The 15,895-nt window shown below is 52.8% G+C and overlaps 1 protein-coding gene across 1 annotated transcript; it reads left to right on the forward strand.

Annotated features, from left to right (window-relative positions):
- Window positions 1–4,424: 4,424 nt before the first annotated feature.
- Window positions 4,425–8,409, forward strand: LOC134958646 (caveolin-3-like). Its single transcript, XM_063941373.1, has 2 exons — window positions 4,425–5,670; window positions 7,829–8,409. The coding sequence occupies exons 1-2, from the start codon at window positions 5,584–5,586 to the stop codon at window positions 8,165–8,167; spliced, it is 426 nt and encodes a 141-aa protein (XP_063797443.1). The 5' UTR covers window positions 4,425–5,583; the 3' UTR covers window positions 8,168–8,409.
- The last annotated feature ends 7,486 nt before the right edge of the window (window positions 8,410–15,895 follow it).

Below are 15,895 nucleotides of genomic sequence, written 5' to 3' on the forward strand. Positions count from 1 at the left end.
GTATATATATCACAGCATCACTAGGCTTATTATTACATGAAGGGACTAATGCCACACACACGTATATATATCACAGCATCACTAGGCTTATTATTACATGAAGGGACTAATGCCACACACATGTATATATATCACAGCATCACTAGGCTTATTATTATTACATGAAGGGACTAATGCCACACACGTATATATATCACAGCATCACTAGGCTTATTATTACATGAAGGGACTAATGCCACACACACGTATATATATCACAGCATCACTAGGCTTATTATTACATGAAGGGACTAATGCCACACACATGTATATATATCACAGCATCACTAGGCTTATTATTATTACATGAAGGGACTAATGCCACACACATGTATATATATCACAGCATCACTAGGCTTATTATTATTACATGAAGGGACTAATGCCACACACGTATATATATCACAGCATCACTAGGCTTATTATTATTACATGAAGGGACTAATGCCACACACGTATATATATCACAGTATCACTAGGCTTATTATTACATGTAGGGACTAATGCCACACACATGTATATATATCACAGCATCACTAGGCTTATTATTATTACATGAAGGGACTAATGCCACACACATGTATATATATATATCACAGCATCACTAGGCTTATTATTACATGAAGGGACTAATGCCACGCACATGTATATATATCACAGCATCACTAGGCTTATTATTATTACATGAAGGGACTAATGCCACACACATGTATATATATATATCACAGCATCACTAGGCTTATTATTACATGAAGGGACTAATGCCACACACATGTATATATATCACAGCATCACTAGGCTTATTATTACATGAAGGGACTGATGCCACACACATGTGGGGGGGGGGGGTGTCCGATGGAGCAATTCATGCTGATTCGCATCATAGTGGCCCTGCCACAAAATGGCGGTATCTCGACATTGTGTAGCGGGGCATCATGATTACCTGGAGGCGGGCAGCCAGAGTGTCGGCAGGTATGCCTGTGGTCACGCAGAATGGCCACAGGAAGCAAGACACTGGAGCCCTTCCTACCGCGCATAGGATAGCAGATGCTGGACTAGACACGCCCGAGAAACAGTCATGGAATTCCTGCGTTTTTGCCACCATTCCCGGTTACGTCCCGCACACAGGCCCTCTTTCTGAGTTGTTCGCTTGTTAGATTTTTTCGCAACGGAGCGATTAGTCGCAAACTGCGCATGCGCAATGTCCGCAGTGCGCCTGCGCCAAGTAAATTAGCACAAAAGTTTGGCACGAAGATTTTTCATCGTTCTGCTGATTGTAGTGTGATTGACAGGAAGTGGGTGTTTCTGGGCGGAAACTGGACGTTTTATGGGTGTGTGCGGAAAAACGCTGCCGTTTCTGGGAAAAACTCGGGAGTGGCTGGAGAAACGGGGGAGTGTCTGGGCGAACGCTGGGTGTGTTTGTGACGTCAAACCAGGAACGAAACTGACTGAACTGATCGCAGTGGCAGAGTAAGTCTGGAGCTACTCAGAAACTGCTAAGAAATTTCTATTCGCAATTCTGCTAATCTTTCGTTCGCAATTCTGCTAAGCTAAGATTCACTCCCAGAGGGCGGCGGCTTAGCGTGTGCAATGCTGCTAAAAGCAGCTAGCGAGCGAACAACTCGGAATGAGGGCCCATGTTTGTAAGGACTTGCGCAGCCGCACGGATGAGATATGCGGCCCCCATTCACCATCGTCGCAATTCGCAATGTTTTTGGGCACTGGTCAGCCTACGTAAGCACTGGCCATCAGATCCGCACACCATGAGATCCACACACCATCAGATCCACACACTATCAGATCCGCACACCATGAGATCCGCACACCATCAGATCCACACACTATCAGATCCGCACACCATCAGATCCGCACACCTGCAGTAAATCTGCATCCAACGACGCAGACCCTGACCCATCACACCTTCACAACGGTCGACACATCTATAATAACTGCCCTCCTCTGCCCATGCCAACCCTCACCTATAATAACTGCCCTCCTGTGCCCATGCTTGCCCTCACCTATAGTAACTGCCATCCTGTGCCCATGCCAGCTCTCACCTACAATAACTGCCATCCTGTGCCCATGCCATCCCTCACCTGCAATAACTGCCCTCCTGTGCCCATGCCAGCCCTCACCTACAATAACTGCTCTCCTGTGCCCATGCCAACCCTCACCTACAATAACTGTTCTCCTGTGCCCATGCCATCCCTCACCTACAGTAACTGCTCTCCTGTGCCCATGCCATCCCTCACCTACAATAACTGCTCTCTTGTGCCCATGCCATCCCTCACCTTCAATAACTGCTCTCCTGTGCCCATTCCAGCCCTCACCTACAATAACTGCTCTCTTGTGCCCATGCCATCCCTCACCTACAATAACTGCTCTCCTGTGCCCATGCCATCCCTCAACTGCAATAACTGCCCTCCTGTGCCCATGCCATCCCTCACCTATAATACCTGCCCTCCTGTGCCCATGCCAGCCCTCACCTACAATAACTGTTCTCCTGTGCCCATGCCAACCCTCACCTATAATAACTGCCCTCATGTGCCCATGCCAACCCTCACCTACAATAACTGCTCTCCTGTGCCTATGCCATCCCTCACCTACAATAACTGCTCTCATGTGCCCATGCCATCCCTCACCTATAATAACTGCTCTCATGTGCCCATGCCATCCCTCACCTATAATAACTGCCCTCCAGTGCCCATGCCATCCCTCACCTATAATAACTGCTCTCCTGTGCCCATGCCAACCCTCACCTATAATAACTGCCCTCCTGTGCCCATGCCTGCCCTCACCTACAGTAACTGCCCTCCTGTGCCCATGCCATCCCTCACCTACAATAACTGCCCTCCTGTGCCCATGCCATCCCTCACCTATAATAACTGCCCTCCTGTGCCCATGCCAGCCCTCACCTACAATAACTGTTCTCCTGTGCCCATGCCAACCCTCACCTATGACTGCCCTCCTGTGCCCATGCCAACCCTCACCTACAATAACTGCTCTCCTGTGCCCATGCCATCCCTCACCTACAATAACTGCTCTCATGTGCCCATGCCATCCCTCACCTACAATAACTGCCCTCCTGTGCCCATGCCATCCCTCACCTATAATAACTGCCCTCCAGTGCCCATGCCATCCCTCACCTATAATAACTGCCCTCCAGTGCCCATGCCATCCCTCACCTATAATAACTGCTCTCCTGTGCCCATGCCAGCCCTCACCTAAAATAACTGCTCTCCTGTGCCCATGCCAACCCTCACCTATAATAACTGCTCTCCTGTGCCAATGCCATCCCTCACCTACAATAACTGCCCTCCAGTGCCCATGCCATCCCTCACCTACAATAACTTCTCTCCTGTGCCCATGCCATCCCTCACCTACAATAACTGCTCTCCTGTGCCCATGCCATCCCTCACCTATAATAACTGCCCTCCTGTGCCCATGCCATCCCTCACCTATAACTGCCCTCCTGTGCCCATGCCATCCCTCACCTACAATAACTGCTCTCCTGTGCCCATGCCATCCCTCACCTATAATAACTGCCCTCCTGTGCCCATGCCATCCCTCACCTATAACTGCCCTCCTGTGCCTATGCCATCCCTCACCTGCAATAATTGCCCTCCTGTGTCCATGCCATCCCTCACCTATAATAACTGCCCTCCAGTGCCCATGCCAGCCCTCATCTATAATAACTGCCCTCCAGTGCCCATGCCAGCCCTCACCTATAACTGCCCTCCAGTGCCCATGCCATCCCTCACCTATAATAACTGCCCTCCAGTGCCCATGCCATCCCTCACCTATAATAACTGCTCTCCAGTGACCATGCCATCCCTCACCTATAATAACTGCTCTCCTGTGCCCATGCCATCCCTCACCTATAATAACTGCCCTCCTGTGCCCATGCCATCCCTCACCTATAATAACTGCCCTCCTGTGCCCATGCCATCCCTCACCTGCAATAACTGCCCTCCTGTGTCCATGCCATCCCTCACCTATAATAACTGCCCTCCTGTGCCCATGCCATCCCTCACCTACAATAACTGCCCTCCTGTGCTCATGCCAACCCTCACCTACAATAACTGCCCTCCTGTGCCCATGCCATCCCTCACTTGCAATAACTGCCCTCCTGTGCCCATGCCATCCCTCACCTAGAATAACTGCCCTCCAGTGCCCATGCCATCCCTCACCTACAATAACTGCCCTCCTGTGCTCATGCCAACCCTCACCTACAATAACTGCCCTCCTGTGCCCATGCCATCCCCCACCTGCAATAACTGCCCTCCTGTGCCCATGCCATCCCTCACCTATAATAACTGCCCTCCTGTGCTCATGCCAGCCCTCACCTGAAGCATAAATTATAGGTGAGGGTTGGCATTGGCACAGGAGGGAGGTTATTGTAGGTGAGGGCAGGCAATGGCACAGGAGGGCAGTTACTATAGGTGAGGGCTGGCATGGGCACTGGAGATCAGTTATAGGTGAGGGCTGGCATGGGCACAGGAGATCAGTTGTAGGTGAGGGCTGGCATGGGCACTGGAGATCAGTTATAGGTGAGGGCTGGCATGGGCACAGGAGGGCATTTATACCATTCCACGTAAATGAGAGAAAAGGTTATTGAAAGCCCTCATTGTGGGGAAGGGTATAAGGAGAGATATAGCATCTGCGGCACTTCACCAACAGCTCATCTTGCTGCGACGCGGCATGACGCGACGGTCTGCGACTATTTGCATTTGGTGATTGCTCCATTCATTACATTAGGAATTCATAGCTATCGCCGGATGGGAATGCTCGTAGCCCGACATGCCATGCACCAAGCCGCATCGCAGCAAAGACGTGCGTGGCTACACATAAACTCATAGAATCCACATAAACTGTCACCTAGGATTTGCCAGTGAGTGTGGCAGACGTGGCACATACTGCGGGCGTGCGGTGTTTGCGTACAGAGACGCAGGAGGCCATAATCAGGCGGACAAACTGCCCCTACCACAGGCATGCTGCAAGTTCCTATGGTGCGACCAGTGGTGGTGTCTAAAGTGGCAATCGATATTACACCGCGCACGGACAGCGAGTGTCCCACCTTTTGTAGCGCGTATGTACACCAGGCACAGAGTGTGTAGCGCCATGTGCATAAAGTCGCAGACGGGCGACCGCCAATAGACGCTGCTGCGTGCGAGTCAGGCTTATAGGTTCCGCGTCTCTAGCACTGGAGGCTGATCTGCACTGGATATAGACGGAGGCTCTGTATGTTCTATCCGTGTATCTGAGTAACGTCCCACCCTTTCCCCATGTACGTAGCACTATCCCCACATCACTCTGACTCCATGGCCATCTGCTCCCTGACCCCAGCCACCTCCTGCCCCTGACATTGGTCTCCATAGCAGTCAGGTTGTCCCAGGTAGAGAGCAGTTGCCATGGACGGCAGAGGGAGCTGTTTGATGTCCTCTTCCATGGAAACCTGAGCTCAGCAGCACAATATAAGGCAGAGGGAGGAATGTGGAGTCAGAGACTATCCTTACCTGACCACAGAGCACCTCTCCTCTCAACATGTCTGACCCCAAGTCCATCCCCAGCGAGCCCATGCCCCTGGACATGGACAACCGGGACCCTAACAACCTGAATGAGCATGTCCGGGTGAGTACCATGGTGCATTGCCAGTCACTAATATCAGCTGTTCTTATTGGTTATCCCGAGCATGTACCGGACATTATCCAAGGTGCAGCCAAGACAAAATGGCGGCCACTGAGGATTCAGTAACATGAGCGATAAAGATATCTGGGGACCTCCTATTATATCATCAGGTATAATATATTACTTCAATTCACTTTCATATATATACCAAACAGGCCTGCCAGTCACTCCTCTGTATGGTAGATGTGAGGTGGATCTACCTGAAGAGGTTCTGCAGCAGGTGTTTGGGCTGGGTTCAGAAAACACTCTCAGGGCCAATAAATGTAGTAATGTTATTTCTGTCTGAGCCCAAACTATTGGAGAAAATGTATGAGCATCCCAATCCCAATAAACATGAATCCTCATACCCTAACCCAGTGTTTCCCAACCACGGTCCCCAAGGCACACTAACAGTCCTGGTTTTAGTGATATCCAGGCTTGAACACAGGTGACTTAATTAGTACCTCAGTTATTTTGATTTAACCATCTGTGCTGAAGACTGGATATCACTAAAACCTGCACTGTTGGTGTGCCTTGAGGACCGCGGTTGGGAATGCCTGCCCTAACCCCTACACCTTATCCCAAAACGCTAAACCAATCCTAATACCCTATCCCTAATACCCTAACCCCTACACCTAATACCTTACCAACCCTAATACCCTATCCCTAATAACCTAACACCTACACCTAATACCTTATCCCAAACCGCTAAACCAACCCTAATACCCTAACCCCTACACCTAATACCTTACCAACCCTAATACCCTATCCCTAATACCCTAACCCCTACACCTAATACCTCATCCCAAACCGCTAAACCAACCCTAATACTCTATTCCTAATACCCTAACCCCTACACCTAATACCTTACCAACCCTAATACCCTAACCCCTACACCTAATACCTTACCAACCCTAATACCCTACACCTAATACCTTACCAACCCTAATACCCTAACCCCTACACCTAATACCTTACCAACCCTAATACCCTAACCCCTACACCTAATACCTTACCAACCCTAATCCCTACACCTAATACCTTACCTACCCTAATACCATAACCCCTACACCTAATACCTTTACCTCAACCTGCTAAACCAACCCTAATACCCTATCCCTAACCCCTATACCTCAACCCGTAAAACCAACCCTAATACCCTATCCCCTATATCTAATACCTTTACCTCAACCTGCTAAACCAACCCTAATACCCTATCCCTAACTCCTATACCTAATACCTTTACCTCCACCCGCTAAACCAACCCTAATACCCTAACTCCTACACCTAATAGCTTTACCTCAACCCGCTAAACCGACCCTAATATCCTGTCCCTAACCCCTATACCTTTACCTCAACCCGCTAAACCATCCCTAATACCCTATCCTGATAACCTAACCCTAATACCCTATCCCTGATAACCTAACCCTAATACCCTATGCCTAATACCCTAGCCCAATGGCTCCCAAAATTGGTTCCATGGCACCCTGGGGTGCCTCGGGACACTTGCAGGGGTGCCTTTGACTGGTGGTCCAGAACCAATTCAAATTATTTATGGCCAATGTAATGGGAAAAACCAGCGCTGGTGGCTGCCAATCCTAACATGTGTGCACAAACGTATGCCAGTCCTGTCCTTTACCACCTACCGTAATACCACATCCCTAATAACCTAACCCAAACCCCTAAACTAACCTTAATACTCTAACCCCTAACCCTTACCCTAAAGGTCAGACTGGATGGGCCATATGGTTCTTATCTGCCGTCACACCCTATGCTTCTATAAGGGGGGCATGAAATGTTTTATTACAGATTTGTAAAGTCGCTATTACATATATATCCGGCATCATCCTACCCGCGGTCGTGTCTCGCGTGCGGCCGCATCACGGTGGCGATTAGCTGTGGCAGCCGGTGACCAGTTGGCCGGAGAGTACGCACCATGCATTCCTATGGAAGTGGGTCCATACGCACATGCGCACTATTCGCAGCTAGCCAGTCGCTGTTGGCGAGAATAGCTTTTTAAGTCGAACAAGAACCCATCCGTATATATTTATTAAATATAAATTATAATGTGAATAATGTCGCTCAGAGATCCCCAGTCATCTTGTGTCATCTTTCCCACCAGGTCCTCTTTGAAGATGCCTTTGGGGAGCCTGAGGGGTCTTACAGCATCCCAGGGGTTTGGGGCATGTCCTACAAGACCTTTGGTGGGGTGAAGAACTGCTGCTATATGGTCCTGTCCATCCTGTGTGGTTGTCCGCTGAGCTTCTGCTGGGCCTTGGAATTTGCCTGCAATCAGTGCTGCCTCATCTGGTGCATCGGGCCCTGCGTCCACATGTGGAAGATGAACCTCTCCTGCGTGAAGATGTTCTGGAGCTCCTGCGTCCACTGCCTGTGTGACCCGTGCTACGAAGCCTGCGGCCTGTGTCTCAGCTTCATCCGTGTACAGAACAAAAACGGATAATAGCCACAGTGTCCAGACCCCAAAATTACCCCCAGGCCCATCATAGTGGCCGACTCCTGAGACGCCCCACGTCCCAGCTCCAGTCCACATCACACAGCAGTGTGATCACATGAACTGTCTGCTACTGTACACTTGTCCCGTGAGCTAGCACTCCCAAGTCCTGCACTGGCTAAATGACATAGGAAGATGTAACTGTTATATAATGAATAATTATTCTATGTAAATAAAGGCGTGTCTGTGTATTACGCATGTACAGTATTTATTCTGTATCAGTGGTTCCACCAAGGATCCCTCTGGAAGTCTATAGAGCGTGTTTGTACCCTCAACATAGGCCAGCAATACGTGTCATGAGTATAATTGCTTAGATAACATGTTTAGCTGCTGCTATATATGAAACCAATAAATGTGCTATAAACAATATATAAAACCATGACACTGTGGACTGTACATAGATGTTTCCCTCATATGACTGTGGCCTGGACCCAGTCCGCACCTGCTCCCCCCATGTGTTTCTCTATCTAGCGACCAACAGGAATATGACAAGTAGTCCTGTTCTCTGCCTGTCCTGGTGTGAGCCCAGCATCTGCAAGTTCTGCCCTCAGTAAGCTGTCCTGAGGCCTAGTCCAGGTCAGCGACAAGTGGGGGTCATCCGACGCCAGTCAGGAGGTGTGGCAGAAGCGTGTCCATGCATACACAGCAGCAAGCGGTATTCAGGTGCCGGTGGTAGGAGCCTGAGCAGCACGTGGTCGTAACATCCCCGCCCACTGCGCAGTGGGTGGAGTCAGTAACAGGATGTTACCTACGGTAAGAGGGAATCCCCTATTGGCCTGGTCGCATGTGACCCAAGCCCAATCTACGATTGCTGGGCGTAGCCAGTGTGGGCCGCCAGTGGTCACAATTACAATTTAAGACACCTCAACGCCTACCATACTTCCACTTACACCAGTGAGCCTCACACATACCCTGCTCCCACCTCTATCACCCTCACACCTACCCTGCTCCCACCTCTATCACCCTCACACCTACCCTGCTCCCACCTCTATCACCCTCACACCTACCCTGCTCCAACCTCTATCACCCTCACACCTACCCTGCTCCAACCTCTCTCACCCTCACACCTACCCTGCTCCAACCTCTCTCACCCTCACACCTACCCTGCTCCAACCTCTCTCACCCTCACACCTACCCTGCTCCAACCTCTATCACCCTCACACCTACCCTGCTCCAACCTCTATCACCCTCACACCTACCCTGCTCCAACCTCTATCACCCTCACACCTACCCTGCTCCAACCTCTCTCACCCTCACACCTACCCTGCTCCAACCTCTCTCACCCTCACACCTACCCTGCTCCAACCTCTCTCACCCTCACACCTACCCTGCTCCAACCTCTCTCACCCTCACACATACCCTGCTCCCACCTCTATCACCCTCACACCTACCCTGCTCCCACCTCTATCACCCTCACACCTACCCTGCTCCAACCTCTATCACCCTCACACCTACCCTGCTCCCACCTCTATCACCCTCACACCTACCCTGCTCCAACCTCTCTCACCCTCACACCTACCCTGCTCCAACCTCTCTCACCCTCACACCTACCCTGCTCCAACCTCTCTCACCCTCACACCTATCCTGCTCCAACCTCTCTCACCGTCACACCTACCCTGCTCCCACCTCTATCACCCTCACACCTACCCTGCTTCCACCTCTATCACCCTCACACCTACCCTGCTCCAACCTCTATCACCCTCACACCTACCCTGCTCCAACCTCTATCACCCTCACACCTACCCTGCTCCAACCTCTATCACCCTCACACCTACCCTGCTCCAACCTCTATCACCCTCACACCTACCCTGCTCCAACCTCTATCACCCTCACACCTACCCTGCTCCAACCTCTATCACCCTCACACCTACCCTGCTCCAACCTCTCTCACCCTCACACCTACCCTGCTCAAACCTCTATCACCCTCACACCTACCCTGCTCCAACCTCTATCACCCTCACACCTACCCTGCTCCAACCTCTCTCACCCTCACACCTACCCTGCTCCAACCTGTATCACCCTCACACCTACCCTGCTCCAACCTCTATCACCCTCACACCTACCCTGCTTCAACCTCTCTCACCCTCACACCTACCCTGCTCCAACCTCTATCACCCTTCACACCTACCCTGCTCCAACCTCTCTCACCCTCACACCTACCCTGCTCCAACCTCTATCACCCTCACACCTACCCTGCTCCAACCTCTATCACCCTCACACCTACCCTGCTCCAACCTCTATCACCCTCACACCTACCCTGCTCCAACCTCTATCACCCTCACACCTACCCTGCTCCAACCTCTATCACTCCCACCTGTACACCCTCACGCCACCCTACTCCAACCTCTATCACTCCCACCTGTACACCCTCACGCCTACCCTGCTCCAACCTCTATCACTCACACCTGTACACCCTCACGCCTACCCTGCTCCAACCTCTATCACTCCCACCTGTACACCCTCACGCCTACCCTGCTCCAACCTCTATCATTCTCACCTGTACACCCTCACACCTACCCTGCTCCCAACTCTATCACCCTCACACCTACCCTGCTCCATCCTCTATCACCCTCACACCTACCCTGCTCCAACCTCTATCACTCCCACCTGTACACCCTCACGCCACCCTACTCCAACCTCTACCACTTGTGGCAGCACACCCTCACGCTAACCTGCTCCAACCTCTATCACTCCCACCTGTACACCCTCACGCCTACCCTGTTCCAACCTCTATCACTCTCACCTGTACACCCTCACGTCACCCTAATCCCACCTCTATCACTCCCACCTGTACACCCTCATGCCTACTCTGCTCCAACCTCTATCACTCACACCTGTACACCCTCACGCCTACCCTGCTCCAACCTCTATCACTCCCACCTGTACACCCTCACGCCTACCCTGCTCCAACCTCTATCACTCCCACCTGTACACCCTCACGCCTACCCTGCTCCAACCTCTATCATTCTCACCTGTACACCCTCACACCTACCCTGCTCCCAACTCTATCACCCTCACACCTACCCTGCTCCATCCTCTATCACCCTCACACCTACCCTGCTCCAACCTCTATCACTCCCACCTGTACACCCTTACGCCTACCCTGCTCCTACCTCTATCATTCTCACCTGTACACCCTCACACCTACCCTGCTCCAACCTCTCTCACCCTCACACCTACCCTGCTCCAACCTCTATCACCCTCACACCTACCCTGCTCCAACCTCTATCACCCTCACACCTACCCTGCTCCAACCTCTATCACCCTCACACCTACCCTGCTCCAACCTCTATCACCCTCACACCTACCCTGCTCCAACCTCTATCACTCCCACCTGTACACCCTCACGCCACCCTACTCCAACCTCTACCACTTGTGCCAGCACACCCTCACGCCTAACCTGCTCCTACCTCTATCACTCCCACCTGTACACCCTCACGCCTACCCTGCTCCAACCTCTATCACTCCCACCTGTACACCCTCACGCCTACCCTGCTCCAACCTCTATCACTCACACCTGTACACCCTCACGCCTACCCTGATCCAACATCTATCACTCCCACCTGTACACCCTCACGCCTACCCTGCTCCAACCTCTATCATTCTCACCTGTACACCCTCACACCTACCCTGCTCCAACCTCTATCACTCACACCTGTACACCCTCACGCCTACCCTGCTCCAACCTCTATCACTCCCACCTGTACACCCTCACGCCTACCCTGCTCCAACCTCTATCATTCTCACCTGTACACCCTCACACCTACCCTGCTCCCAACTCTATCACCCTCACACCTACCCTGCTCCATCCTCTATCACCCTCACACCTACCCTGCTCCAACCTCTATCACTCCCACCTGTACACCCTCACGCCACCCTACTCCATCCTCTACCACTTGTGCCAGCACACCCTCACGCCTAACCTGCTCCAACCTCTATCACTCCCACCTGTACACCCTCACACCTACCCTGCTCCAACCTCTATCACTCTCACCTGTACACCCTCACGTCACCCTACTCCCACCTCTATCACTCCCACCTGTACACCCTCATGCCTACCCTGCTCCAACCTCTATCACTCCCACCTGTACACCCTCACGCTTACCCTGCTCCAACCTCTATCACTCCCACCTGTACACCCTCACGCCTACCCTGCTCCAACCTCTATCATTCTCACCTGTACACCCTCACACCTACCCTGCTCCCAACTCTATCACCCTCACACCTACCCTGCTCCATCCTCTATCACCCTCACACCTACCCTGCTCCAACCTCTATCACTCCCACCTGTACACCCTCACGCCTACCCTGCTCCCACCTCTATCACTCTCACCTGTACACCCTCACGCCTACCCTGCTCCAACCTCTATCACTCCCACCTGTACACCCTCACGCCTACCCTGCTCCTACCTCTATCACTCCCACCTGTACACCCTCACACCTACCCTGCTCCAACCTCTATCACTCTCACCTGTACACCCTCACGCCTAACCTGCTCCAACCTCTATCACTCCCACCTGTACACCCTCACGCCTACCCTGCTCCAACCTCTATCACTCCCACCTGTACACCCTCACGCCTACCCTGCTCCAACCTCTATCACTCACACCTGTACACCCTCACGCCTACCCTGCTCCAACCTCTATCACTCCCACCTGTACACCCTCACGCCTACCCTGCTCCAACCTCTATCATTCTCACCTGTACACCCTCACACCTACCCTGCTCCCAACTCTATCACCCTCACACCTACCCTGCTCCATCCTCTATCACCCTCACACCTACCCTGCTCCAACCTCTATCACTCCCACCTGTACACCCTCACGCCTACCCTACTCCAACCTCTACCACTTGTGCCAGCACACCCTCACGCCTAACCTGCTCCAACCTCTATCACTCCCACCTGTACACCCTCACGCCTACCCTGCTCCAACCTCTATCACTCCCACCTGTACACCCTCACGCCTACCCTGCTCCTACCTCTATCATTCTCACCTGTACACCCTCACGCCTACCCTGCTCCAACCTCTATCACTCCCACCTGTACACCCTCACGCCTACCCTGCTCCTACCTCTATCATTCTCACCTGTACACCCTCACGCTTACCCTGCTCCAACCTCTATCACTCTCACGTGTACACCCTCACGTCACCCTACTCCCACCTCTATCACTCCCACCTGTACACCCTCATGCCTACCCTGCTCCAACCTCTATCACTCACACCTGTACACCCTCACGCCTACCCTGCTCCAACCTCTATCACTCCCACCTGTACACCCTCACGCCTACCCTGCTCCAACCTCTATCACTCCCACCTGTACACCCTCACGCCTACCCTGCTCCTACCTCTATCATTCTCACCTGTACACCCTCACGCCTACCCTGCTCCAACCTCTATCACTCCCACCTGTACACCCTCACGCCTACCCTGCTCCTACCTCTATCATTCTCACCTGTACACCCTCACGCTTACCCTGCTCCAACCTCTATCACTCTCACGTGTACACCCTCACGTCACCCTACTCCCACCTCTATCACTCCCACCTGTACACCCTCATGCCTACCCTGCTCCAACCTCTATCACTCACACCTGTACACCCTCACGCCTACCCTGCTCCAACCTCTATCACTCCCACCTGTACACCCTCACGCCTACCCTGCTCCAACCTCTATCACTCACACCTGTACACCCTCACGCCTACCCTGCTCCAACCTCTATCATTCTCACCTGTACACCCTCACACCTACCCTGCTCCCAACTCTATCACTCCCACCTGTACACCCTCACGGCACCCTACTCCAACCTCTATCACTACCACCTGTACACCCTCATGCCACTCTATTCCCACTTCTACCACTTGTGCCAGCACACCCTCACGCCTACCCTGCTCCAACCTCTATCACTCCCACCTGTACACCCTCATGCCACTCTATTCCCACCTCTACCACTTATGCCAGCACACCCTCACGCCTACCCTGCTCCAACCTCTATCACTCACACCAGTACACCCTTATGCCACCCTACTCCCACCTCTATCACTTGTGCCAGCACACCCTCACGCCTACACTGCTCCCCCTTCTATCACACCCAACTGTACACCCTCATGCCACCCTATTTCCCACCTCTACCACTTGTGCCAGTACACCCTCACGTCTACCCTACTCCCACTTCTATCACTCCCAACTGTACGCCCTCATACCACCCTACTCCCACCTCCACAATCTGTGCCAGTATACCCTCACGCCTACCCTGCCCAACCTCTATCACTCCCACCTGTACACCCTCATGCCACCCTACTCCCACCTCTACCACTTGTGCCAGCACACCCTCATGCCTACCCTACTCCCACCTCCACAATCTGTGCCAGTATACCCTCACGCCTACCCTGCTCCAACCTCTTTCGCTCACACCTGTACACCCTCATGCCACCCTACTCCCACCTCTACCACTTGTGCCAGCACACCTTCACGCTTACCCTGCCCAACCTCTATCACTCCCACCTGTACACCCTCATGCCACCCTACTCCCACCTCTACCACTTATGCCAGTACACCCTCATGCCTACCCTGCTCCAACCTCTATCACTCCCAGCTGTACACCCTGATGCCACCCTACTCCCACTTGTGCCAGCACACCCTCACGCCTAACCTACTCCCACCTCTATCACTCCCACCTTTACACCCTCATGCCAGCATACTCCAACCTCTGTCACTCCCACCTGTGCACCATCACGCCACCCTACTCCCAATTCTACCAGCACATCCTCAAGCCTACCCTGCTCCAACCTCTATCACTCACACTAGTACACCGTCATGCCACCCTACTCCCACCTCTACCACTTGTGCCAGCAAACCTTCATGCCACCCTACTCCCACCTGTACACCATCACGCCACCATACTCCCACTTATGCCAGCACACCCTCACGCCTACCCTGCTCCAACCTCTATCACTCTCACCTGTACATGCTCATGCCACCCTACTCCCACCTCTACCAATTGTGCCAGCACACCCTCACGCCGACCCTACTCCCACCTCTATCTCTCACCTGTACATGCTCATGCCACCCTACTCCCCCCTCTACCAATTGTGCCAGCACACCCTCACGCCTACCCTGCTCCAACTTATATCACACCCACCTGTACACCCTCATGTCACCCTATTCTCCCCTCCACCACTTGTGCCAGTGCACCCTCACGCCTACCCTGCTCCCACCTCTATCACTCCCACCTGTACACCCTCACGCCTACCCTGCTCCAACCTCTATCACTCACACCTGTACACCCTCACGGCACCCTACTCCCACCTCTATCACTCCCACCTGTACACCCGCACGCCTACCCTGCTCCAACCTCTATCACTCACACCTGTACACCCTCACGGCACCCTACTCCCACCTCTATCACTCCCACCTGTACACCCTCACGCCTACCCTGCTCCCCCCTCTAGCACTTGTGCCAGTGCACCCTCACGCCTACCCTGCTCCCACCTCTATCACTCCCACCTGTACACCCTCACGCCTACCCTACTCCCACCTCTATCACTACCACCTGTACACCCTCATGCCACCCTACTCCCACCTCTACCACTTGTGCCAGCACACCTTCATGCCATCCTACTCCAGCCTCTTTCACTCCCACCTGTACACCATCACGCCACCCTACTCCCACTTCTACC

The sequence above is a fragment of the Pseudophryne corroboree genome, chromosome 9, assembly GCF_028390025.1.
Source record: "Pseudophryne corroboree isolate aPseCor3 chromosome 9, aPseCor3.hap2, whole genome shotgun sequence".
Classification (NCBI taxonomy): Eukaryota; Metazoa; Chordata; class Amphibia; order Anura; family Myobatrachidae; genus Pseudophryne; species Pseudophryne corroboree.

Bases quoted from the DNA above. Each gene is read 5' to 3' on its own strand.
- LOC134958646 (XM_063941373.1), top strand. From the start codon at position 5,584: ATGTCTGACCCCAAGTCCATCCCCAGCGAGCCCATGCCCCTGGACATG. The intron at 5,671-7,828 runs GTGAGTACCATG...CTTTCCCACCAG, and splicing joins ACCTGAATGAGCATGTCCGG to GTCCTCTTTGAAGATGCCTT.